The 25,222-nt window shown below is 39.9% G+C and overlaps 1 protein-coding gene across 1 annotated transcript in view; it reads right to left on the minus strand.

Annotated features, from left to right (window-relative positions):
• Nucleotides 1–25,222, minus strand: part of LOC122814170 (kinesin-like protein KIF2C) — a 1,072,320-nt gene that overhangs the window by 48,363 nt on the left and 998,735 nt on the right. The window contains exon 10 of the mRNA XM_044086781.1: nt 9,403–9,607. Within this exon, the coding sequence (XP_043942716.1) occupies nt 9,403–9,607 (205 nt within the window). The remainder of the gene's footprint in view (nt 1–9,402; nt 9,608–25,222) is intronic.

The raw sequence follows: 25,222 nt of genomic DNA on the forward strand, positions 1-25,222 counted from the left end.
GGGCTCTTCAAGCCCCCAGTAAGACTCTCCACTGGTACAGCTGTAGAGTTGAGTCCTCAGCTGATGTCCAAGCAAAGTCTTCACCACCCTCTTTGTGAATCCAGTGCTCCGTTTCCATGCTCTAAGCAGCTGAAACACGCAGAGATTTCATTTGTGCGTGTACAGACACACTCTTGGGAAAGGCTGGCACAGATTTACTCACTCTGCTACCCTTTGCCCAGATTACAAGGTAGTTACTGCCACCAGACACTCTAAAGCCAGCTACTCTAAGGTGATTACAAGGGTACCCAATTATATCGAGTGAAATTAATACAAATAGTAATATTGACCAAACAGCAAAGCTTTCAGGAGCTACTACAGTGTCACCACATACAAGTACTCTCAAAGATTGAAATATTTATAAAGGACCAGCCACATGAAAACTTCAGATATTTAACAAACATGAAAATACTAAATATCTATTTACAATAAACACCCGTTTTTCAATCACAGGAAACATTAAAATAAAACAGAACAGATTCAAATACAGAAAAACAGTACTTAACTAATCTCACTATATTTTCCTGACTGATGTATAGAATTACTATATTCTGGTTACTTACTAAAGCAAGCAGCAAGACAAACTGATATCAATGCCAGCTTAGAAATCAGACTAAAAAAGCTATAATAACTGACAAAAAAAATTCTACTGTGAATTTCAACAAACTCATCTTAACAATCCTAAACTCTTCTGGTCTTCAGTCAATAGACTCCTTTCCCCAGGAACATCCAAAACTCTTTCTCCTCTCAATGCTACCCCAGAAACCCCCCTTCTAACTGCTAATGCTTTTAACCCTTTCTTTACTGAAACTATTCAATCTCTAGCTAGGCAACTAAACACCAACAACTTCTACCCACCTAGTAACCTAGCAGACTCTTCCTATAACTTCTCTCCACAACCTCTCTCTACATCTTTCATATACAGACTCATTCATAAACTAAAACCATGTACCCCCTCTGCTGATAAGCTCCCTTCTCTTTTTCTCCAAAAAGCTGCCAAAGTAGTCGCTTACCTTATATCCATACTCATAAATAGGACAATCAAAAAAGGAACCATCCCAGATATCTGAAAAGTCTCACATATCCCACTTCATAAAGGTGGAAACGCTACTGACTACTCAACCTACAGACCAATTGCTCTACTCTCACCTTTGGCAAAAATTATGGAGAAATGTATTCACCTTCAACTTGTTCAATACCTCTCTCGTCATAATATAATAGCAAACTGTCAACATGGCTTTAGACCACATCACAGTACAACCACTGCTTTGCTTTCCTTTGTAGATACTATCAACAGGAACCGCAATAATAACCTTGTCTCCTCTGCCCTCTTTATTGATCTCTCTAAAACATTCGACATGGTTAACCACTCTTTGTTAATTAATATTCTTGAATCTCTCTCTTTTAATAATCTAGCCATCAAATGGTTTACATCCTAAGTAACAGAAAACAAGCAGTGCTTTGGGAAAACCACATCTCTTATTGCCTGTCTCCATCAGAGTTCCTCAAGGCTCCATCCTTGGCCCTCTTCATTAACGATCTTCATGCAATAATCCCTCAAGCTACCTGCATTCAATATGCAGATGACTCTACCATTGTCTGCTCAGCATCATCCACAATTGAACTTAACTCACTTACGCAAAAAATCTTTAATACTGTAGAATCTTGGTTCTCCAGTCGGTTTCTACTACTCAATGCCAAAAAAACTCAACTTCTCCTCTTCACCCCCACTACCTGGACCCCCCCCCCCCCTTAAACTTCACCATCTCTTCTAACAATGCCACTGTCATCTCACCTGACTCAACAACAAAACTTTTAGGAATTACCATAGACAATAATCTATCTTTCGATCAACATATTAACAATACCATCAAATTAGTCAACAGAAAATTAGGGTCTCTATATCGAATTAAGCCATTTCTCACACCACCTGCTAGAACCAAGATTGCTCTCTCTCATCTCATATCCACTCTCCTATATGATTCACCTATTTTTTACCAACCTCAAAAAGGCCAACCTTAACTGGAAACCTGCTATAACAACATTGCCCGCTTCGCTACTGGTAACCCCTTCAGAACCCATCATTGTCATAACCTGAAACAACTAGGTTGGCTTGAATTCCAAAACTATCTGGTAATCCCTCAACTTATTATTGCCCATAAAATACTTTACCAACCAAACACCCCTATACTCTCTCAACTCTTAATCCCTTATAACAATCTTAACTCTCTTCGCTCATCTTGTAAACTCTTGGCCAGTTTAATAAAATCCAATAATACAGCCGGCGACTCTCTCTTCACTAATACTGTAGGTAGAAGATGGAATCTATTACCTAGCAATTTAACTATGATCACATCATTGCCTCTTTTTAAACAAAATATCAAACTCTACTTCCAAAATCACTGTCTTTGTTCCTGTACTATACCTGACTATTTTCCTTTACTCCTTTCTTCCCTTAACTTTACTTTCCTCCTACTTTTTTGCCTGCCTGCTCATATAATGTAAACTATAACACCACTTCTTGCTCTATATGGTTGCTTCTATTATCTGCTCTGCCTTAGTTTTAACTCTTTCCACTTTGCTACCTTGTTCCTTTCTTTTTGCTCCACTCTTTCCTTACTGTCAATGATCCTTAATCTTCTTTATTTCCTTTGTCCCTTTTACTCTAACCTGTTCTTAATTATTGCATCTCTCATTTATCCTCTTATCCTTGATTCACTTTCTTATAAAATCACTAGGTATTATTTGTGTCCCTTTATTTTATTCTAAATTTTGTAATTTTTATGCTATTGTTTAACCATATTTTTTACATTTATTTTTTTTTTTTTTTTTTTTTTTTTTTTTTACAAATTATGTTTTCATTATTTCTTTGTATTTGTGTGGAGCTTTTCTCCCCAGGCCTCTACTGAAAATGGATATTACTCCAGCTAGACTAGCCGGGTCAACAAATGTAAAATAAATGTAAAATAAATAAAAATAAACAAACGTAAACATTTATAGTAAAGTAGCAGCTTGTTGGTAGAGGAAGCAAGACAAACATTTTTACGTTGATATCAGTTTGTCTTGCTGCTTCCTCTACCAACAAGCTGCTACTTTACTATCGTTCTTGTTTGCTATTAATACTTACTAAAGCGAGCAAGATGAATTGAGTGAGCGATCCTTCTATGTCAGGATTCAAAAACAGACTGCTGAGACTTCAGTCTCATCTTGTATTAAAACATCATTTCAGTCTCATCTTGTATTAAAACATCATTTCAGTCCTGATTACATCACAACACACATCTGGTCACCTGACTTCTAGTTCCGGCTCTACCCACTTTACTAGAGGCTGCCATGATTTAGCAAAATTGCATTACCATACACACCTAGAGCTTTGATGAGATCTGTTGTAGTTTCTGTAAGTCAAACCAATTTCAAACTTCCACCCTTCTAGAGTAGTGATTCATTCACTAACAAGGACAATATTGCAGGATTCCTAATCCTTGTTTTTACAGACATTTCATCTCTGGCTGCAATCAGAATTGTAAGATACAATCTTAATGGCTTAAATTAAGTAATTTAATTTCAGAATCTTTTTCAAAGTTAGCTGGACTGAGATTAACTTCTTCTCTTCCAGTATCCTTTGTTACAATATTAATTTCAACAGCTCTAACAGTCTGACATACAGGTGTTATTTCTTTTTCTGTTCAGTAGGAGCCACTGTTGGTACTTTTGTTTGTTAACACAAGCAGCTTTACAAATGCATTTTCAAAACAAGCACCTGTACAAATCAGTTTGATACACAAATGTCATAATTCTTTACAAAACTCCGACTAGCCCTGCTGACACGTTACACATCTATTACCCTACTTCTCTGGCATAGTTGGCAACAACTCAAATTTTCACTGACGTATTCAGAGGGAAAGAGGGATTGTGGGTAAGGGAGGAGTTAGTGCTCTAGATCCACGTGTTGGAGGGCACCAAGACTGTATCAGAGTCGCATCATTTGTAAAGGAGTCTTGTCATTTTGGCTTGGATGTTGGAAGCACAGAGTTCTGGAAGTTTAATTGGCTGCCAGGCTTTTACAGGCAGGAATCCTAAGAGTTAATACTGCAACAGTGAATCCTGAATAACACTTCCTATTACACACAGGACTGGTAGGTGGAACATGTGCTCTTTCAATTCTATTGGTTTATCCTTCTTGATATTTTTAATTTCCTGGATTGGGGATTCAAACAGCAACTATTTTCCCTAGTGGTGCCCTGAAAATCTAGGTCTTCTAATTCTTTGGCAGGGACTGCATCAGCAGCTATGTAGATCTTCTAATCAATTTCTACAGCAGCAGACCTGTAGACTGCATGTATAGCATCATAACCATATTAAATGACTCTTCTCACCATCTGCATAGAGTTTGGGTGCACCTGAGTACTTTTGCCTTCAGGGCTGTGTTGAGAGATCATGTCCTGCAACTAGCAGAGAAATTCACCCGGGTAATTAATAATATGGGCTAGAATTTAGAGCCCAGAAAGCTAGGATTTCTGTAATACAAACGTTCCCCCCCAAAAGCGGTCCAAGATGCTGCTTTTCTTGTCACTGGAAATATTTATTTTATTTATTTATTTATTTTATTTTACATTTGTTAACCAGGATGGTCCGACTGGATACATGTCCTTTTTCAGTGGAGGCCCGGGGAGAAAAGCTCCAACAGAGTTACATTGATAATTAGGTACAGTAAATGAGCTGAAAGAACTTAACAAAAACATGGGCTATTTACATACAAGTACAAGACTGCCATTACTATTTCTGAGATTGCTACAAATGTAACATTAATAACATTAGCAAGGATGGTAGGCAGTATAATGACAGAGTTAGACAGGATACAGATTTCTTTCACAGTATACAAAGTACTTATCATCTTAGCTAGTTGTTTATGTTTTAGTTAATGGCACAGAGCTAGTGGCTGCCCTGGCATTCGGGGTAAGGAAGGCTTTAATTCTATATAGGGTCCCAAGTTTCTTGTTGACTGACTTAATGGCTTGGTTGATATGTATATCAAATCTGAGTTTATTATCAATGTTTACTCCTAATAGCTTTGTATAGGTGTCTGGGGAGATGATGGTCCCATTATTGGATTTTATAGTGAAGTTTTCAGTCTGAGATCTATTGGTTGGGTAGAAGAGAAGTAACTTGGTTTTGTTTGGATTTAAGATCAGGAGATGGTTGGCAAGCCAGTTTTCGACTTTGGTGAAGCTATGTTGGGTGGTAGTTAGTAGATTTGCAAGAGAGGCATTGGAACATATTATAGTCGAGTCATCTGCATATTGAATGCAGGTGGCTTCAGGGATGACTGTTTGGATGTCGTTTATGAAGACTGAAAAGAGGAGAGGTCCTAATATGGAACCTTGAGGAACTCCTATGGTATTTGGTAGTAGGCAGGAGAGCTTGTTTTGCCATGTTTTGATAAAACATGGGCTATTTACATACAAGTACAAGACTGCCATTACTATTTCTGAGATTGCTACAAATGTAACATTAATAACATTAGCAAGGATGGTAGGCAGTATAATGACAGAGTTAGACAGGATACAGATTTCTTTCACAGTATACAAAGTACTTATCATCTTAGCTAGTTGTTTATGTTTTAGTTAATGGCACAGAGCTAGTCTGGGTTTGAGCAAGGACATAGCCAGTGTGACATGAAGTAGAGTGGTATTGACAATTTTTACAGATGAGAGAGTAGAAAAGAATGTTATTTTGGGTGATAGATGATATTATTTTATATTTTTCTTCAGTGGCAAATGGCATCACCCACCACTGGAGTTTGAGAGGTTGTTTGGAGGAGGGCTGAGTTTGCTGGCTGGTGCTGCGATAGGAGTTTAGTGGATTAGTATTTTGTTTTTGGGGTTTTGGGGCTAGTGTTGTATTTTTGTTTTGAAGGCCTGAAGATGCTAAGGAGTTGGGTGTGGTGAGAAGAATTCTATCCATCAAGCTTTTCCAAGCTTTTTCAGTGGTGTACAGTGGTGTGGCCTAACAAACGTAAAACAATGTGATGTGATTATAGGATGAGAGCTTCTAGATCAGATTTGTTAAGGGTAAGGGTGAGGAGGACGGAAAAGGCACATAGTAGGAGGTGTGAACGTGGCTGTGGCTGCCCTGGCATTCGGAGTAAGGAAGGCTTTAATTCTATATAGGGTCCCAAGTTTCTTGTTGACTGACTTAATGGCTTGGTTGATATGTATATCAAATCTGAGTTTATTATCAATGTTTACTCCTAATAGCTTTGTATAGGTGTCTGGGAGATGATGGTCCCATTATTGGATTTTATAGTGAAGTTTTCAGTCGGAGATCTATTGGTTGGGTAGAAGAGAAGTAACTTGGTTTTGTTTGGATTTAAGATCAGGAGATGGTTGGCAAGCCAGTTTTCGACTTTGGTGAAGCTATGTTGGGTGGTAGTTAGTAGATTTGCAAGAGAGGCATTGGAACATATTATAGTCGAGTCATCTGCATATTGAATGCAGGTGGCTTCAGGGATGACTGGATGTCGTTTATGAAGACTGAAAAGAGGAGAGGTCCTAATATGGAACCTTGAGGAACTCCTATGGTATTTGGTAGTAGGCAGGAGAGCTTGTTTTGCCACATTACTGCTCGTCTCCCAGTGAGGTAAGCTTGAAACCAGTCAAGGGCTGGAGTATCTAGATACAGGGTTTTTAAAGTATATAGAAGTAACTGATGGTTTACCATATTGAAGGCTTTCGATAGGTCCAGGAAGAGAGCGGAGGATATTTTTTTATTATTCCGGTTAAGATTAATGTTTTCAGTAAAAGAGAGGAGGGCAGTGGTTGTACTATGATGGGGTCTGAATCCATGTTGAGAGTCTGTGAGTAGTTTATTTTGGGTTAGATAGAGCATTAGTTGGTTGTGCATGCACTTTTCCATAATTTTGGCAAGTGGTGATAGTATGGCTATAGGTCTATAGTTGGATAGTTGTGGAGTGGAATAACATAGGATATTTTCCAAATTGAGGGGATTGAGGCCTCGGTTATGGTTCTGTTAATTAGGATTGAGATAGGGTAGGCTACGACATCTGCAGCAATTTGCAGGTATTCAGCCGGCAGAAGATCGGCTGAAAGGGTGGTTGGCTTCAGTTTTTTCAAAAGGGATCTGATAAAGGATGTGGACACTGGCTGGAAGTTAAAAGAGAGTGGTGAGTCGGGTATAGTGTTTATAGAAGTAAGAAAAATAAATTTATTTTTATTTATTTATTTAGGGCTGGAACAGATTTAAACTCCTCTGGAGTATTCAACAGCACCACTGCAGACCCGTCACTAGATTCTTATAAAGATAAATGAATAATATCCTGGACCATAGAAAAAGACAAGCTTCTTGGGAGCCAGCAGTTTGGAGACTGGTTCTAATGATACCATATTAAATGGATCTTCAAAGACTTGGAAGAATAGCTAAAGACTTTGGGGCTTCCAAGCCCAAAATGTCAATGCATCTTTTTAGGACACCTGGGACTTCTCTAATAGTCCATTTGAAATAGGTCTGCACTATAGATAAGGTATCTTCATATATGAAGGCATTACTGTACTCAGTGTCATAGTTCAGAAAGCAGGAAATCTGAAACCTATACCTGAACTTCCTTCCCGAATCAGAGAAGTCTGACCTAGAAGTGGGTAGCTGAAAAGAGCTGACAAGTTTTGCAGAATGGTGCTATTATCGGGCAAGCTTCTGACAGCACTGAGGGTGCCTGTATGACAGTTTAGTACGAGGACACTTTCCATCTGGCTACCACATGTAGTTAAGAATGCAAAAAGGTGGGTGTATAATCCTTAGATGCTTAGGTCTTCCACTATAATTTCAGGCACTCAGATTGTGTTATCTCATTTATTCTGATATGACCAACCAAAGTTTAAAATATGTGAACATACACCTGACTGTGGCTAATATGACACACCTGCAACTTAAAGCATGATAGATTCCACAGCAGCAGCACAAGGAACCTCAGTAACAGGCTTCAGGGTCGAGTGCTAACCAAGTACCTTGGCAAAGCTGAAGACTTGAACCTAGGTGGATCGGACAGACCAGTCGACATTCCAAGGTCTCCCACTTATCCTTTTCATGGTAGAACAACATTGCCATGCACGTCATTCTTGCAGGGGAGAAGGATGAATGTTGGGGAGTTTCCTAGCACATGTGAACTTGCTGCCTTCATAGGATTTTCTTGCTAAACTTAGCACACAAACAGAAGGACAGCTTGTAGGATGTTCCAGAGTGTAAGAAGGATATTAGCATATGCTGGTGGAGTAGAGGAACAAATCCTCGACTACATCATAGGTGACCAAAGTTTGATTAATGGCACTGGAGCATGATGGTGCAGGTATCAAAGAATGGACAAGCTTAACCTGGAGAGGGAGGGAGCATGTGAGGTAGGTCTCTTGCAGCTCTGATGGAGATAAGAATTTTAAGGATTGCCAGAGAAGGTAAAATGAACAGAAGAGGAAGGAATAACTAGCCTATCAGCCAGGAGCATGACATGCCACCCGGAAGACCTTAATGCTCATCTAGCTAGACAAGACGTCAGTGAGCTGTGGGTGGAGGTTAGGATGGGGAAGTAAAGCAGTGAGACTCTCAGAATGGCATTAAATTGCTGCTGTGGAAAGGGGTGAATAGCAGCTCCTTGGATGGGGGCATCAGGAATCCATTACACCTTCAGTCTTAGGGGCACGACTCTTGGGGCAAGTAAAACAGACTATGGTTGCAGAGCAATTCCACCCCCTTCCCTCCCAAGCAAGCATGCTGAAGGGAGTGCAAATAAGGGGAACCAAAACCAAAAAACTCTTGAGAATGAGTCTTTTGGGACAATCTAGAGTCTACGTGCGTACACTTTCTACTGGGTGGACATAAGCCTACTGTCATCCACAATTGCTAAACTAAATTCAGCAACTAATTTAATCAAAAAGCAATACAAAACAGGGGAAAAACTACCCAAAGGGCTACTTATCTGGTCAGCTCTGAACTGTTGAAAACCAAACCTCTGAACTAAATGCCACATTCAAAATGTAGAGCGATACCATAGTAACAAAAAAAAAAAAGACTAAACAAGTAGGTTGAAATCACCAGTTTTATTAGAAATGTGGCTATATTCACGGGAAGAAGTTGGCTTGGCTGGGAGGAAGGATGTACACTCAGACATCAGACCTCACCAGTGACTGAGTTCCCAAAGATGGTGGCTGCAAAAGTGATCCATACAAAAACATATGGAATTGTAATTGGCTACAATTAACCATCTGCTATTTATCTGCTCAGCATTCTTGCCAAGCTGAAAAAAAGCTTCATTTCAGTTAGGAGCTCTGCTTCTGCCCTGCAGAAAATACCACATACCTTTAAAGCAAGTAGACTCTTGTTGATCTCTGCTCCTTCCATTATGGTTTGTTTATCAGTAGTCGAAGTGTCAATGCCACGTTCATTACCTGCCAGATCAACTAGAGAGAATTTGCCATGGAGCTTCTTATCTTTTCGAAGAATTATTTGGAAACAGGCATGAGAGCGAGAGGAGCTGGTATTTGCAAATGTCTGACCTTGTGTTCTAAAAGAAAAAAGTGGCAGTTTATAATGTTTTCATCAGAATCAACAAACAAAAAAAGCCTGCTAGCTTTTCTTGGCAATTTCTCTCTCCATCCTTAAAGGCTTTGAATTCGGATAACTTTTACTCCAACACACCACATACCTTTAAGTTTGGATGAGAAGACTGTATATATAGTTTAAAAAAAAATCAGACAGTATAACTTTTCAAAATCTTAAGATAGTCAACTCTACCTCAATAGCAGCTATGTAACAAAGAAGCACTGCTTCTGGAAGAGCCTTTCCAGAAATTATGCTCAGTTTCAATACAGTTGTGTTTGTTAATTATGTAACAGTAGATACAGGATTCTCTTTTCCTGGTCTTCATAATACAGGGATTATGATTTTTTTTGTAGTATCCAGCAGGGCCATCTCACAAGCAGTGTTATGCCATCTCTGCTGCATGCAGTATTATAAGTGAGTATATAAGTGACAGAATATCAGTACATCTGCAAGGCAGCAAAGACCAGGTAATACAATTTATAAGTGCCATAGGACCAAAAAAGTACAGTTGAGTAAAATCTTACTGTAACCGTAGATGTCCTTCTCTTCTGTGTTGCAGTACTCCTCATCTAAGTAATCTCCTGCCAAGGATAGCCTCACGTACAGCCAGTATACCAAAGACTTTAGGGTTCACAGATATTGTACGTCATATGTATGCAATGTGCAGGGTGTAAAGGTGACGTATGGACACATACCTCAACTGAAAAACCCCATATGGAACAGAATGCCCCTAGGGTCTAGGAGGAACATATGCATCCAGGAGGAGAAAATAATTATCCCTGACCAAAGCGGCAAGAGGAATAGAGAAGAGGAGGTAGGAGGGAGAGCGCGAATACTGCAACAGTGATAAGGACATCTTATGGTAAGATTTTACACATTGCAGTATTCCTCATGCAAGAGAGTACAAAAGTTCAAGAGGAAACCTGGGAGGAAGAAGTCACGAAGAGCCCTCTATAAATTCATGCACAATAGCTCCAGCAAAGCCGGCTCTTACTCTGGAAATAACATCCAACTTACAGAAGTCCAAGTAGCAGCCTCAAGGATAGAATCCACTCCTTTGAAAAAAGCACCAGAAGCAACAGCTCTGGTAGAATTAGCCTTTTCATGGTAAATGTCTTTCCTAGTCTGTAGAGGGTAACAAAAGGAAATGGCCTTGGAAATCCAGGAAGAGATGGTTTAGAAACTGCCAAACACAAAGACCTGGGCTGAAAGGAAACAAAGTTGCTCAGATTTGTGAATAGCCTTATCCAAATAATATCAGAGCTATACAAATCTAATGTGCGAAGAACTTCACTGTCAGACTGCAGAGAAGGAAAAAAAAGGCAAATTAATAGACGGATTAACAGACAACTCACTTACCACCTTGAGCATAAAATGAGTAGTATGGAGAGACAGTCTCAGCAAAAAACTAAAAATGGAGGAACAGCCATGAGAGCCAAGTGGTCAGATACTCTCTTAACTGCATAAGGGCCAAAATAACAGTCTTTCAAGTACAATCGTGCAAGGAAGCTGAAACAGGCTCAAAAGGAGCTAGAGTAAATTTTAAGAGCAAAACTGAGGTCCCAGGAAGGCGGACTAGGCTTCCTGGGAAAGTCTGATATGAGGGGTGCCTTTAAGAAATTGTTTGACCTCAAACCTAGAAGACAGAGGAGCAGTTAAGTGCTCAATAGCAGAAATTGCTAGCCTCCAAATCTTCACTGGTCTGGTAGGACCTCATGGATGACTATTTACCAGCAGCTTTTGAATCTAGTCTGCTGCCTAAAGTCTCAGACTGATGGAAATAATGCCACCAGAGCACAACAGTTGGGCAACTCTTCAGGAGCTCTGAAAGGGTCCGCTGGAGAAGGCTCTGTGGAAGCCCTGATTTTGCAGACCACCCCTGCCACAGACACGTCCCCCCCCCAATCCACAGGCAGAACCCTCTGAAGCAGCATCCTGGGAAGGTTGCTGCAACTTTAAGACTTCCCTCTGATTTGAGGTGGTTCTCTCAAGGGTAGCAAACCACACTCCTACGATGAACAGAGTCGTCTCTTGTTTACTCCTACCAAGTGTCTGACCTTAGGCCCAAACTAAGAGCCATCAAAAGGTGCATTAAGGATGCCTTGAAGCACCTGCAAAGCTGCACAGACACAGTCAAGTGTGGTGTCGCATGGCAATTGCCCGTGTCAGCTGCTCAGGATACTCCATCTACATTCAAAATGAGCCTCATGGAAATGTTGGCAATAGACTGCAGGGTTAACAGTCTCCAGAGTATTCTGAATCTCTGAAGACTCTTGTATCTTTGACACTTCAACCACAAGATCACACCGAATTCTGGTCAAGTGGGATATGCAAGCTCAGTGCTCTCAGAGCGAATGTCACGGAGGCACAAGATCACTTCAGTAGACTGTCCAAAGCCCGAGACTCTGGGGGAATGAACCGAAGAACTCTCCCCAGGGATTTCTTTCTTTGTGGTGGCCGCCACTATGATCATATCCATGGCACGGCCCTTATTCCAATGCAGTCGATCCTTGGGAAGAGAGAATTTTGTCAGGCTTCTTAGGAATAGGCTCCACTGTCTGGTTCCTCACAGACCCTCTGAGACACTAGGTTCATGAGTGTATGTGAAGGGGGCAACACCCAAAATGTGGATGGGTCCATTCCAAAGGCCTCGAAAAATGACACCAATAGGGAGGGGGGACTGCAGTGGTTCAGCCCCTGTGCTAGCAAAACTCCAAAAGATCACCAAAGTGTCACCCGCAGTGACTTAGGGGATCCTTCTTCCTTGAGGTCAGTATCCTCAGAGAGGCTTCTTCAGGGGAGGATAGGTGCTTCCTCTTGCACCGCTTCTTGCCAGAAACCTCATGCTCTGGCAAAGCTGGGGGGGGGGGGGCAGGAATCCTCAACAGGGGAGTGGCTTGGAGGTCAACCAGCATAAGCTATCCAGAAGCAGGCTGATAACTGGGTGCAAGCAGTGAGAATCTGATGGAACATCGGCTGAGAAAGCCAGATCCATCTCCTTAGTGGAGCACATCCTCTCCACATCAAATGTGGAGGCAGATGCTGATCTCCCAGAAAAGACAGTCCCAGTATTTGAAGATGCATGAAAACCAAAAGAAAGCGAGGAATCGCCAATTCACCCCAGCCTCGTGTAGTCACCTTTTTCAGCAAGACATTACCGGTAATAGTTCTACTGTACACTCATCTAACATTTTACATTTGGAGACTAGGAGTTTAACCCCCCCCCCCCCCCATGCAACCACAATGGGTATGGTTCGACCTGTTCATTTGGAAGTGGATAAGTGACCAGATATTATGAGGGATAACATTCTTGCACTCTCAGCAGCCAGTCGGGCAAGAGCATGGTGGTTCTAACAAACACATTGATGTGGATTTCATTGCCGGATTTCAACTGTGCTCTCTTTAGTCACATTACAATGGGAATGCTTGAAAAAGTAAGTATCTTTTGATTCACAGCTAAAACTTTTCAGAGAAACTTACTTGGTTAAAAACATTACAGCTGGATAATACGTATTTCGAAAGCATGCCTTTCCAGCAAATGCATACCAAAATGGTTACGCCTTTGGAAGTTCCGAAATGGCACTGCTAAGGACTTCAATTTTGACTGCTTTACTTGTGTGGTTGCAGAATGATGGAGCTTATTATACAATATAATGAGACAGTTATGACTGAGCCAATGAACAATATTCAAAAGCTAGATTCTTCTCTTAAGAATGATTTATTATTTGACATTAAAAGGATTACAATATTTTTAGGCATGTTGATGGCATTACTGAAAAAGTGAAAAAAGATTAAGAAACTACTGAGGGATGAAAGCGAATACCACAGAGAGTGCATATCCTAAACCTAAATTTAACAATTTGTTGAATTCAAATTCAGTGGATGGTGACCCTGCTGATGGATCGGTAGAAGGTGAGGATGGTTTAGAAGCTAGCGGAGAGGACAATTTTTTAGGGCTGGAAAACTTTCCCAAACTGTGCTGATCTAAGAGGACAGCACAGAAACAACGAGAACAAACTCCACCCTATGCCAACCATCACAAAGCCAAGAATAGGTGGACCAAGAACAGTCAAACCAGAGATGGGGGCCGACATCCATATTGACATACCATTACAGACATATCACCAAGTTTGACCAAATCTCACTACTTCTGAAGGGTCTGAAATAAATGATTGTAGTACTAGTGGAAGTTTTGATTTTTCCACTAGTATACCATCCATTTTAAACTAGAGAGGCTTCAAAACTTATTACAGTCACATGAACAAAGAAGAAAGACATCTTAAGCTTTTTAGTAAAGGGTTTACATTTGTGCCTAGATCCTGTACTATTGGTGATGTGTTAACTGAATTGAAGCTTTATGTTTGTAAACTCAGTTTGACTTTTTTTTTGTTAATGAGGCATTGATTATGAAGTGAGGAATTTTACTAAAAAGAACTCCTTTAAATCCTGTTTTACACCCTACACTTCAACTTTATGAAAAGTTCTGTGAACGAGATAAGGAAACTGCATAATACACCCTTTAATTCAAATTTGACAAGTGATGAGATTTCTCTATTGCGAATTGTAGGGATGTAAAATACATGAAACCTGACAAGGGGGAAGATCATTTTAATAGACATGACTATGTTGGCAAAATATTTGTTAAAACAATGAATCTCAGTATGAGAGTTTCTATTAATGAAGAAAACCATTCTTATTACAAGATAGATGCGTTTTTAACCGTATTTACCCAAGTCATAAATGATAGTAAACTGCTTTTTAAAGTTGGTTTTCCAGTTACCCTGGCTATTTTTGGTATTCCCAAAATACACAAAAGCCTAGCAGATCCCCCACCCTTACACCCGATGGTGGCTGCTTCTAGTTCCAAGATGCTCCCCCTCGTCTTATACATTGACAGAATTTAACAAGCTTTTTAATGGCTATTCACATATTCTGAAAGATTCATGGGATTTTAAAAAATGATAGGCACGATTTGCATGATCAGTTGAATATGGCCAGGGCTGATGTGGTTAATCTTTTCGCTTGTATTCCCCATGACATAGGGTTGGATTGGTTTAGACAAGTTTGTTGTAGTATGACTTCTCTCTGAGAAATTAATACCTATGGGAATTTATAGTGATAGTCCTTGTCCAATAACTACTTATTTTTTGAAGGAAAGTGTTTTAAACACGAAAAAGCTGTAGCGATGAGTGTGGCTTGTGCACCACTGTATGCCAATATACTACGATACTAGGAGCAAAATATGTCTTTTACTTTTAGTCACATGGAGCACAGTTGCTTTCTTTCATTTTCTGGACGATATATTTATATCATGGGAAGGTATGAAAGAGCACTGATGATTTTGTGCATTTTCTCAGTTCAACAGAATTTTTTTTTTTTTTTTTTTTTTTACAATTTACTTCTCAATACTATGAGCAGACTATCTAGATGTCACCATTAGAAAGGCCAGAATAAAACAGACTTTATTCTAAACTATTTAGGAAATGCACCTTTGCCTAATAATTTTTTAAATTTTAATAGCAACCACCCTATGTTCCAGAAAAGGGGTTTAGGTAAGGGACAAAGGATTAGAACATATAGATACTGATAATCTGGTTATATTTCTAGAAAGGGGCTACCCCCATACATACTAGAACTTAAAAGTGAGGTAATTCAATAAATGAACACATTTGGACCCTTATTAGGTATTGGGTCTAAACACTGCCCCACAACCACCACAGCCATAGATTCTAAAAATTATGACGAGTATGGCTATTAAGTATGGTAATGGTAGCAACCAGATTAAGAAAATTCTAATAGACAACTGGAAATGCATTAGTTATAACACCTTTAATAAGATATTTGGGGAAAATTTTTCACATACGCGACAATATAACTTGAGTGAATAGAATGTGGACAGGAGGAGGCCATCAATAAAATACAGTCTAAAAAATGTGGGACTTGCATGTATTGCAATTCAAGTCACCAACTTTTACCTAAAGTCTATTAACTATAAATTTATTATAAATGACCATTAGAACCAATGCTAAGGCTTACCTTAAGGCTTAGCAATACTAGGCTTAGCTTTTTGTGATTTCTGCCATGCCTATTGTAGGCAAGGCTGAACGTTACCTTAAGAGGAGAATTTACGAGTATTATGACAATGATGAGCAACATATGAATAACGTTCTATTTAAACAAATTAAAGTGTCATAAAAGCACAGAGTTTTTCTTTATACTGGGAAAAAAAGTGTTTGTAAACCCTAGAGGTGGACCCTGGGAGTCTAGACTGGAGTTTACGGAGTTCATGTGGCAGATTAAATGCCAGTGTATTTCCAGGGTTGAATGACACTATTTCTGTAAGCAGTGCCCTAAAACTAAGAGCATCAGACGTATGAACAATTTGTCTTTTTGAATATTTACTCAAACTTTTGCCATTTTCCAAGTTATTTTCTATGTAGACTTTTTATCGTGTGTGTGTGTGTGTGTGTGTGTGTGTGTGTGTGTGTGTGTGTGTGTGTGTGTGGGGGGGGGGCTTTTAATTTTCTTAGGTTGGTTGACTGAAACAATGGATATTTAAATATGACCAATTTGTTGTAAACAGTTATGAAGAAGTCCAGCTCATTGTATGGACAAAAGTTCTCAACTACAATCAATAAAACTTTTTTAACTCTGGCGAACTTGCACACTCTCCTTTCGGAATATTTTATTCTTGACTACACAAGGCTGGGGTGACTTGGTGATTCCTCACCTTCTTTTGGTTTTCAGTTTGAATTTGCGACGTTTGCTCAGCTTATTTGGTTATTTGACACCAGAGACACACCCAAATCTGGGGGAGCTACTCCTTGCTTGACATCATGACCAGAGACGAGTTCTCAAATGCCAAAGCTCCAAGCAGTAGGGACTCTAGGAATGCTAGCATCAATGCCATGCCCTCCAAGGTCCAGTCGGCTCCAACACAGCTGGAATCAACAAGAGCAAAGGTAGGAGTCTGAGCAGAGGATAGCCACACTGTTGGATCAGACCCAGAGGGTGGGCATACAGATGGACCAGGGGACCTCGTATCTACAGAGATCAAGGGAGGAAACCAGGGTGATTGAGCTGAGGTTCTGGGAAGACATCATGGATCTGAAGAGATAAGACCTAACTGCATCTTAGTCTGCAAAAAGGACCTCATCAGCTGCTCCAAGTCTGAAGCTTCGAAACTGCTTACCAACCTTGATGACCAAGCAAAGCCACTGATGTGGGGGCTTGCGGGGTCGCTTAGATGCAGAGGAACCCACCTTATGGATCACAGCTGGATACACTCTAAACAGAAACAATCTTATACCATGCTCTGTCTTAGGCTATTACCACCGTCATCCTATACAATACTAACATCTTTCATCCCCCTCCTACATTTTAAAACTTACTTCAATACATCTCTTTAACTCTTTACAAACCAATACATTACTAAAATCTTCCTTCATACATAATTATAGGACTTCATTACATATTTAACTCCTTGCAAACTTTCTTTACTGAAATGAAAGAACACTAAACTTCTTTACAATAAATGTTCCCTTCAGCAGTAAATCCATTTGCATCAGCAAGATTTTATAACTGGAACAACTGTATAGACTTAATTGTTGATATAAATATTTTACTGTATGTACCAGTCTCATACTTTTGATTCATGAGAAATGCAACTGTTTGAAATTCACTTGTTAATATAAATGTACTGTGGTGGAGCTTTTCTTCCATAACATAGCTGAAGAAGGCTTTGTGGTTATCTTTAGTGTCCTTAGCGATTTTCCTCTCAAAGTTGGCTTGGATGTTTTTATGAGAGAACGTAGTTTTCTGCTAATGTTGATCAGAGATGTCTTCCCTTCATGGGATTTTGCTCTGACGTGCAGTAGCTTCCTTCTTTTGTTATACAATTTATGTCTGAGGTCCACCAGACAGGACATTTACCTTTGGTGGAGAGCGACTTGGATTTGTTTGGGATTGCATGATCCATGCATTCTTGCAGATGTCCATAGAAAGCACTTGTGAAGGATTCGGCATTGTGGGATGTGGTATCCACTGGCACAGTGGGCTTAAAGGGTACCATCTCAGTCTTAGAAGAGTGAAGTCTGCTTTTGAAAAGTTTTTCACTGTGGTCTTTTGTGGTGGGGGTGGAGGTGGGATATGTATATCCAGCATGATTAGTTTGTGGTCAGATCTCACTAGTGAGGGGTATACGTCTGGTGTGGAGCATTTTGTCCCCATGTTTGTGATGATCAGGTCTAGTATATTATCTCCCCTAGTGGGAGAGGTGACTAGTTGTTCCAATGCATTTGAATTTATGAATTCCAAGGAACCTTTGGGCTAGGGTATTAGGGCTAGAATAATGTACCCAATCTATGTTTGGGTAGTTGAAGTTTCCCAGTATGATGGTATTTTGTGATACATTCATATCCTCCAATGTCTTCAGGAAGGCTGAGTGGGGTTCTTGAGATTGGGATGGTGGTCTGTAACATGCTACCAGTTGTATAGCAATTTTGCCTATGGTTAGTTGCACCTGTATGGTCTCTGATGCTTCATGTGTTGCTACTAACCTGAAGGTGTGGGTGTCCTTGATGAAAATGGACACTCCCCCCCTCCCTTTGTGGTTCAACCCGGGTTTTGGGGCCGAAAAGCATGATACGAGGTATAGCCTGGTAGCGCTGGGGTTCTCTCAGGAGCCTTGAACAAGGTTTCAGTTACTGCACAGACGTCGATGTTCTCCATGCTGAGGAGTGCATCAGCATTGAGCAGCATTACCCTTAGTTTTTTTCCATTTTTGTTTTCTAAGGAGGTGGGTTTGTCTTTTGAGCCTTGCCTAAAAAAGGCACTATGGGGGTGGCAAGAGCCTTAGACAATATCCAGAAGCCCAGTGGTGACAGGTGTAAGCCATCCCTTGCGAAGCAGCGTGGCTTGTCCAACATGTCATCCCAGGCAGACAGACATTGGATCCCCTTAGAATGACACCAGTACTTGAGCCAATTGTTAAAGCTGATCATCTTGTCTTTGTATTGTGGTATCATTCTTGGTGAGGGCAAGATGCGGCTCAGAGTCAGGGTCATACCAGCCTGGGCTACATAATCAGAGAGCTCCTCTATGTCTCTCTTCATGTAGTCCAGGGAGGTACATTTCAGGTCATTCACACCAGCATGGACAATGACGGAGTCATATTTGTACTTGCTTTGGAGTGGCTTGAGTGTGTGTGTTATGTGGCGGATCCTAGCTCCCGATAGACAGCTCACAGTCACCTTCTCCTTGTTCAGCCTGGTCAGCGGGACATCAGTGTGTCTGACTATAGAGTCACCTATTACTAATGTATCAGGCAAGGTGTATGGCCTTAAGGGCTGTGATTGGTTGACACACTGATTTATTGAAGTATGTGTTGCATGTGTTTTGTTTTGAGGTGGTGGATTTTTGGATGTCTGCTTTGGGAGCCTCTGTTGTTTTGGTAAGTTTTTTATTAGAGCCTCCGAGTATGTCTTTGTGTTTTTATGTGTTTGGTTTGCAGTTGCGGTAGGTCTATGTGGGACTGGGATTGTTGTGTGGGTGGTTGCCATCTCCTCCTGTCTGGTCATGCCAGCCCTGAGTTCAGAGAGTTCAGCCTCCAGTTTGGCTATATAGTTGCATCTCTCATGTATTTGTGTTTGTTGGGAGGAGGAGAGGGTTGTCTGTGTACATGAGACAATTGTAGCATTGTCTCGATACCCAGATTGACCAGCTGAATTGGAGACTACGCCAGTAATCTACCACTCAACATGCTAGAACAGTATAAGGGAGTGCTGTACCTTTAAGGGAAGTGGATATTCACAGGGGTGGTAAGTAGATGTAGTGCTTTACTTAGTACGAGAGTGCTTACTTAGTAGAGAAGTATTGAGAACAAGTGTTAGGCTTATAATATAGTGAGTAGTCTGGTTATACTAAGAGTAGAGCTTCCTTAAGAGAAAATTTGAAGAGCAGACTTGGCGGAGCCAGAAAAAGTTTAACCGGCGCTGGGCTATGCACACAACCGCACAAAGCCGTGCAAACACGGATTTTAAACAGTAAACTACAAAAGAGATAGAAATGGTCCCAAACAACCAATTACTACAGCTTCTTGTGCTGAGGTCACTTCCTACAGGGACAGGTAGGCTGCTCAAGGCTCCCCACTCCCACTGGTGAGCAAAGAAACTTCCTTCTATCCAAGTAAGGTAATGGACAACACAGGAACTACACCACAGCCCAGAATACAGCAATGCCTGTAAACTGGACTAAACTAGTCGAGGAGAGGCAGGAAAACAAGGATTATTTTTTTGTTTTTTTGGTAGAGGAACACAGAAAATGCAGAAACAGTGATAAATTACACAGGCTAGCACACTTTAGTGGGCAGCCTCCACAGTTAAATTAAACAAACTTTCGATCAAATTCGACTAAAATGTAACTAAGTGCAGATTTTAAAATAATGCAGCAAACAGTTAAAAAACAGTTCAAGCTAGTTCTGGGTAAGCTACAGAAGCTATTCCAAGTGAAAAAAAAGCAAAGATACTTAAATCCAGAAAGTAGTTGCTTTTCTGAGTTCCCTGCTGCTAGGATCACTCTGCAGAACCACGAGGAGCTTGTCTGAGCAGTATAGCCAGAAAAAAACGCCCAGAGGCGGATTTTAAACAGTGAACTACAAAAGAGCTAGAAATGGTCCAAAACAACCAATTACTACAGCTTCTTGTGCTGAGGTCACTTCCTACAAGGACAGGTGCAGAAAAGTTGCTATCTTGCTTTGGGTACTTGCTATTTTGCTTTGGGTATCAGGCTGTGTGCAGAGAGTAACTACATGACCCAAGTAAAACAATCGCTACAGGAGTTTGACAGGAACAAGTTGAAATACATATTCATGGGCACAGCGACTTCAGAGGGTTATAAAGACAGACTGCTTTAAGAGAGGTGGCATGTTGCATGTGAAAGAACAGAGCAGTTCCAATTTCCATATAAAATATGGCCTGTTTGGGACAGTGCATGCATCTAGAGGTCAATTGAAATGTTACTCTGGCTTCCATTTTCTTTAAAAGCAAGATGTCAGAAGTGTGAGATGTCTTTTTTTTTTTTTAGCAAGTCGTATATGGAAGCAAAGGGCATTCACTTGATCACTGCTTAATTACTAATATGGCTTGAGGCATTGTAGGTCTCGCAGCAAAGGAGTCATAACAGTTGTGTAATTTTTCTCCCTCCATGATCTAAGGTGGTGTAACATTCAGAAGGGGCACTTACCAGTGGGAGAGTATGTGCAGGAGGCGATGAAGTTAAGATGCAGTAATTTGTTTATAAACAGAGATTGTGCCTACTTAATGCAGATGTCTGGATTCAGTTCACAACAAACTTTGTTGGATTTAATGTGCAATATGTAAAAATGAATACATTTTCTTTTACAACATAATACTTTATTTGATCCCAAAAGTGATGTTTTCTAGCATTTAAATACTAGCAAAACAAAAAAGGGAAAGCATTACTTGGCAATTTTTAGTGTGGAGAGGTTTTACTTTTGTACCTAAAATCACAACATAACTATTTATACCCAGCTATCTAATTTGTCATCCAACAAATTATTCTATCAAATGTCAACAGTTTCAGGCAGGTAAATCTTCTAAAGACTGTCTCTATCAGTAAAGCCTTCATGGCCACTAGAATATACAGTGGTGTTGTACTGTTATATTCCTTTTCTATTAGGTGCAAGTATACGGCTTCTAACTGAAAGTGGAAAAATGCAGCCCATAAACAGTCTTTGTCAAAGTTAAAAATGAGAATGCAGGGAAATCATCGGGTGATCAATTTTAGTGTCATGAGATGCACTGAAATCCTCGGGGAAAGAATAGTATTTTTCCCTCTTTGACCTGTATGATCAGCAGGCAAGGGAGGTGTCAATCAGCCCATCTATTTCCCACCAATGGTATGGCTAGCTAGGGCCACAATTTAAACAGCTTAGATATGGTTTGAGATTTTTCATGATTAACTATCCCCTACATGCACCCTGACAAATGCTTGGGATAAACATGCAATGGGGTAGTCAATTACATTCGCCTCACTTCTGTAAGGAATGTTTCCTTTCAAGCAGTCTTGCCCCATGTCCAAAAAAAGCACAAGTAGTAGTTTCCCTGGTTGATACCAAGGAAATCATGCCCCTTGGTGTGCCGCTGAATGTGAGCATTCTTCACCCCACTCCCCCAGGAAGCAAATGGACACTTTACACTTCTTCAGAGCTAGGGACACAGAATCCCCAATCACCTGGGTCGCAATCATACCTCTTATCCCTTTACACCATGAAACCAGGCATGTTTGAATGCATTTCATAGCCAAAGTATCTTAATACAATTCCCCCTATTTTTCACGTTTAATACTTTAGGGAATTGATATAAAACTTGTACACAGCCAGAAAATGCAGCGTTTCAGAGAGCTTTTAGAGTCAAATTATGGAAGTATATTTAGCTTCCATGCATGGGTTACTTGACTTGTCTACAAGAATATGTGAAACTGATGTCTAGGATGTGTGCATTCAACAAGTTAAAAAATAAGAAGCTTTATCAGTTTGGCCCCCTTACTTGGCATTTCACAAGGACAGGGTTTCTGTAAGACCTAATCCTTCCTTTTATGCCTAAGGTTGCTTCGGTTGTCAACCTCAACCAGTCCATTGAGCCTGTATTTTTACCTGAATTCTCTAACAGGGCAGAATTTAAGTTTCATCAGCTAGATGTTCACAGACAATTGTGTTTCTATTTCCATAGAACTAAAGATATTAGGAAATCAGATCAACTTTGTTTTGTTCTCAGACAATAGTCTTGGGGCTCCAGTTTCTAAAGTAACTATGTCCAGATGGATTTAGTTGCATTTCCTTCATTTATACTTCAAATGGCAAGGAATTACCCTTTAAAGTGAAGGCTCATTCTACGCTATTGGTATCTACCGCTACTGCTTTTCAGGCTAGGATGTCTATGGATATTTGTGCTGCAGCCACATGGGCATCGCCTCACACCTTTATTAGTCACTACAAATTGGATCTGATAGCTAGAGGCAGATCTTCCTTTGGTTCCACAGTGCTCAGGAGTATTTTCCAGTGAGCCACCCAAGGTTTAGGTGCTAGGGACGCTGTCCCAAGGGTAAGAATGTAGGCGAGATTGGACTACATAACATCAAGAAGTTATGTACTCACCATAACATTCGATGTATGTAGTCCATCTTGCCTCATTCTTACTAACCCACCCACCTACCCCCTCTCCTGGAGGACCTAGAGGTTTAGTCTGTTTTCAGCACTCCTTTTTGATTAGTTGGGTTGGTTCTTCCTCTCAGCGTGTTGGTGTGTGTGTATGTGAGCTTGCAGCAAACAAGATCTGGCAATAGGCGCGTTGCAGCATGGGATACCTCTTAGCCACGAGCCAACTGAAGACTTTGAGCTAGAGTATGGCCAAGTCAGAGCCAAGGTTCGGCTCCGAACCCAGGGGTAAGAATGTAGGCGAGATTGGACTACATATCTTCTGTTCAGTATGCCACTGAGAATTAATAAAGACTTATTAAACTTCTATATTTTACAAGAAAAAACATTTTCATTTCCATATAGTACAAATACGCCACAGAACAGAGTTAAAGTGGAATAGCCAAATTGAGAATGGTGCTGCACTAAAACTCTGAAGTATAGAAAAGCAACCTTAGCTGCCTTTTGTAGCTGAATATACTACAGGTGCTGCAATAACATTTTGCAAAGAAATTTGACAAGAGACTTCCAAAAAGGCTGCACAGTGATCAAAGAGTTTATTAGAACTCTCTTCAATGTGAAAATGCAACTGTGAAAAACACAAAGCTATTCATTTGGGGAAAATTGTTTTACTATTACATTACCTTGATGCCAGCAAAAAATTATGTGTTGAAAGGAAAAAGAAAAGAAACCTCTGGCCGAGAAGAATCTTGAGCTGTCCAGCAAAACGCAGTTCAAGGTTCAGCTTTAGTACACAAGACTACTTCAAGAAATGCAGAGGAAAAATGTACTTGAAGTGTTTAAAGGAATAAAGACAAAAAAAAAAGGGAAAATAACATCTGTAACTATTTCAAGATGAATTGATAAAACTGCAAAAATTAGAGGGCTGGAAAAAAGGAGGGCACAGCATGTGGCTTCAATAAATATAATTTTAAGACAGCATACAGATTGACCTGATATTCTCTATTATACCACAGAAAGTGGAGGGAACAGACATTAATTTTATGAAAGCACAAACAGTAACTACTCTTTTACAGCAAGACTTGTTAATTGAGAGGTCACAGGTTGCTTGCTCCAAATCTTGCCATGAGAAAGCAGCCAAGATTCACAGTAAAAATGCAATCATATCAGCAGAAATAATTGCTTGTCACAATTGTGGAAGACAGAAAAAGTACTAAAAATTAAAATTACTGTCAGCAAAGTAACTTTGGAAAATGATTTACTGTATTTTCAGGCAAGAGAGAAGCAAGTTCATCTCCGCAATCAGGGAAAGTAGAGGGACAGGTGTGCGATTCAAGATACTGTATTCCCAGAGGTCTTCAGAATTTTCCTCTGATTCAGATATTTTTGAATTTAGAATTGGTTAAGGAGGAAATTGTTTACAACACTAAGCAGCCCAACAAACAATGAGAAGGCAAGCAGAAGAGGACCCTGAGTGACAAACAGTGCATGACTAAAGAACCAGGAGTACCTTGGACTTGAACCAGAGACTGGTATCATGGAATGGAGAAGATCAAGCCAAAAAACAGCAACATTGTGAAATTAATGAATAAATGGTAGACTATAAAGCATATAAGAAAATGACATATGAAGTTTAACTTTGCAAGAAGTAACTGAAGACAAATTTTGACTGTTAAACTGGGAGGACTGTAAAGCATATACCTCACTTGACGTCATTAATATTTAAAAGGATACTGAATGGACTAAACTAACAGTTTTGGTTCTTACTCTGGGTGCAATAAATTTCATGTTAATTGCACATTGTTTTGTAAAGCATTCTTATATAATGTGCAGCCAGGAACATTTTCAGACTGAAGTGTAGGTGTTTCTAATTGTTAAAGACAGTAAAACAAGAAAATACTTGAGCATAAAATATCCAGGCTTTACATCAACAATTAAGAAAGGCAGGAAAGAAGCAAGTTAATGACCTTGGGCTGCTTAGTGTTGTAAAAGTGTATTACATTAAATCAGGAATTAAGACAATTCTTAGTTTTTACAGAGGTGGATCATCTAAATTAATGTCTTTCTTAAAGCTATTGAAAAACAAACAAAACAATACTTAAGTAAATAGGATTTAAATAAATGGCACAGAAACTGGGTATTTCTTGCATTTATTTTCAAAGTCATTAGCTACTTTTTTCCATTAGGAAAAGCTTTTAATGGGAGATCAAGTCTATAGGTGCAAGCAATTACACGAGTTCTAAACAATGTTCATGGTGAAATTTACAAATTATTTCATCCATCTTTACAGTAACCCTCTCCCACTACTGGCTGCTTTTACTTGGAGATTAGATGTCTGCAGCTGCAAGTTAGTCCTAACAGGTCTGAACACTGCCTGAGTGAAAGTACAATCTACAGTGTAAT

This window comes from Protopterus annectens, chromosome 10.part0 (genome assembly GCF_019279795.1).
Source record: "Protopterus annectens isolate FY-2018-M chromosome 10.part0, PAN1.0, whole genome shotgun sequence".
In the NCBI taxonomy this organism is placed as follows: domain Eukaryota; kingdom Metazoa; phylum Chordata; order Ceratodontiformes; family Protopteridae; genus Protopterus; species Protopterus annectens.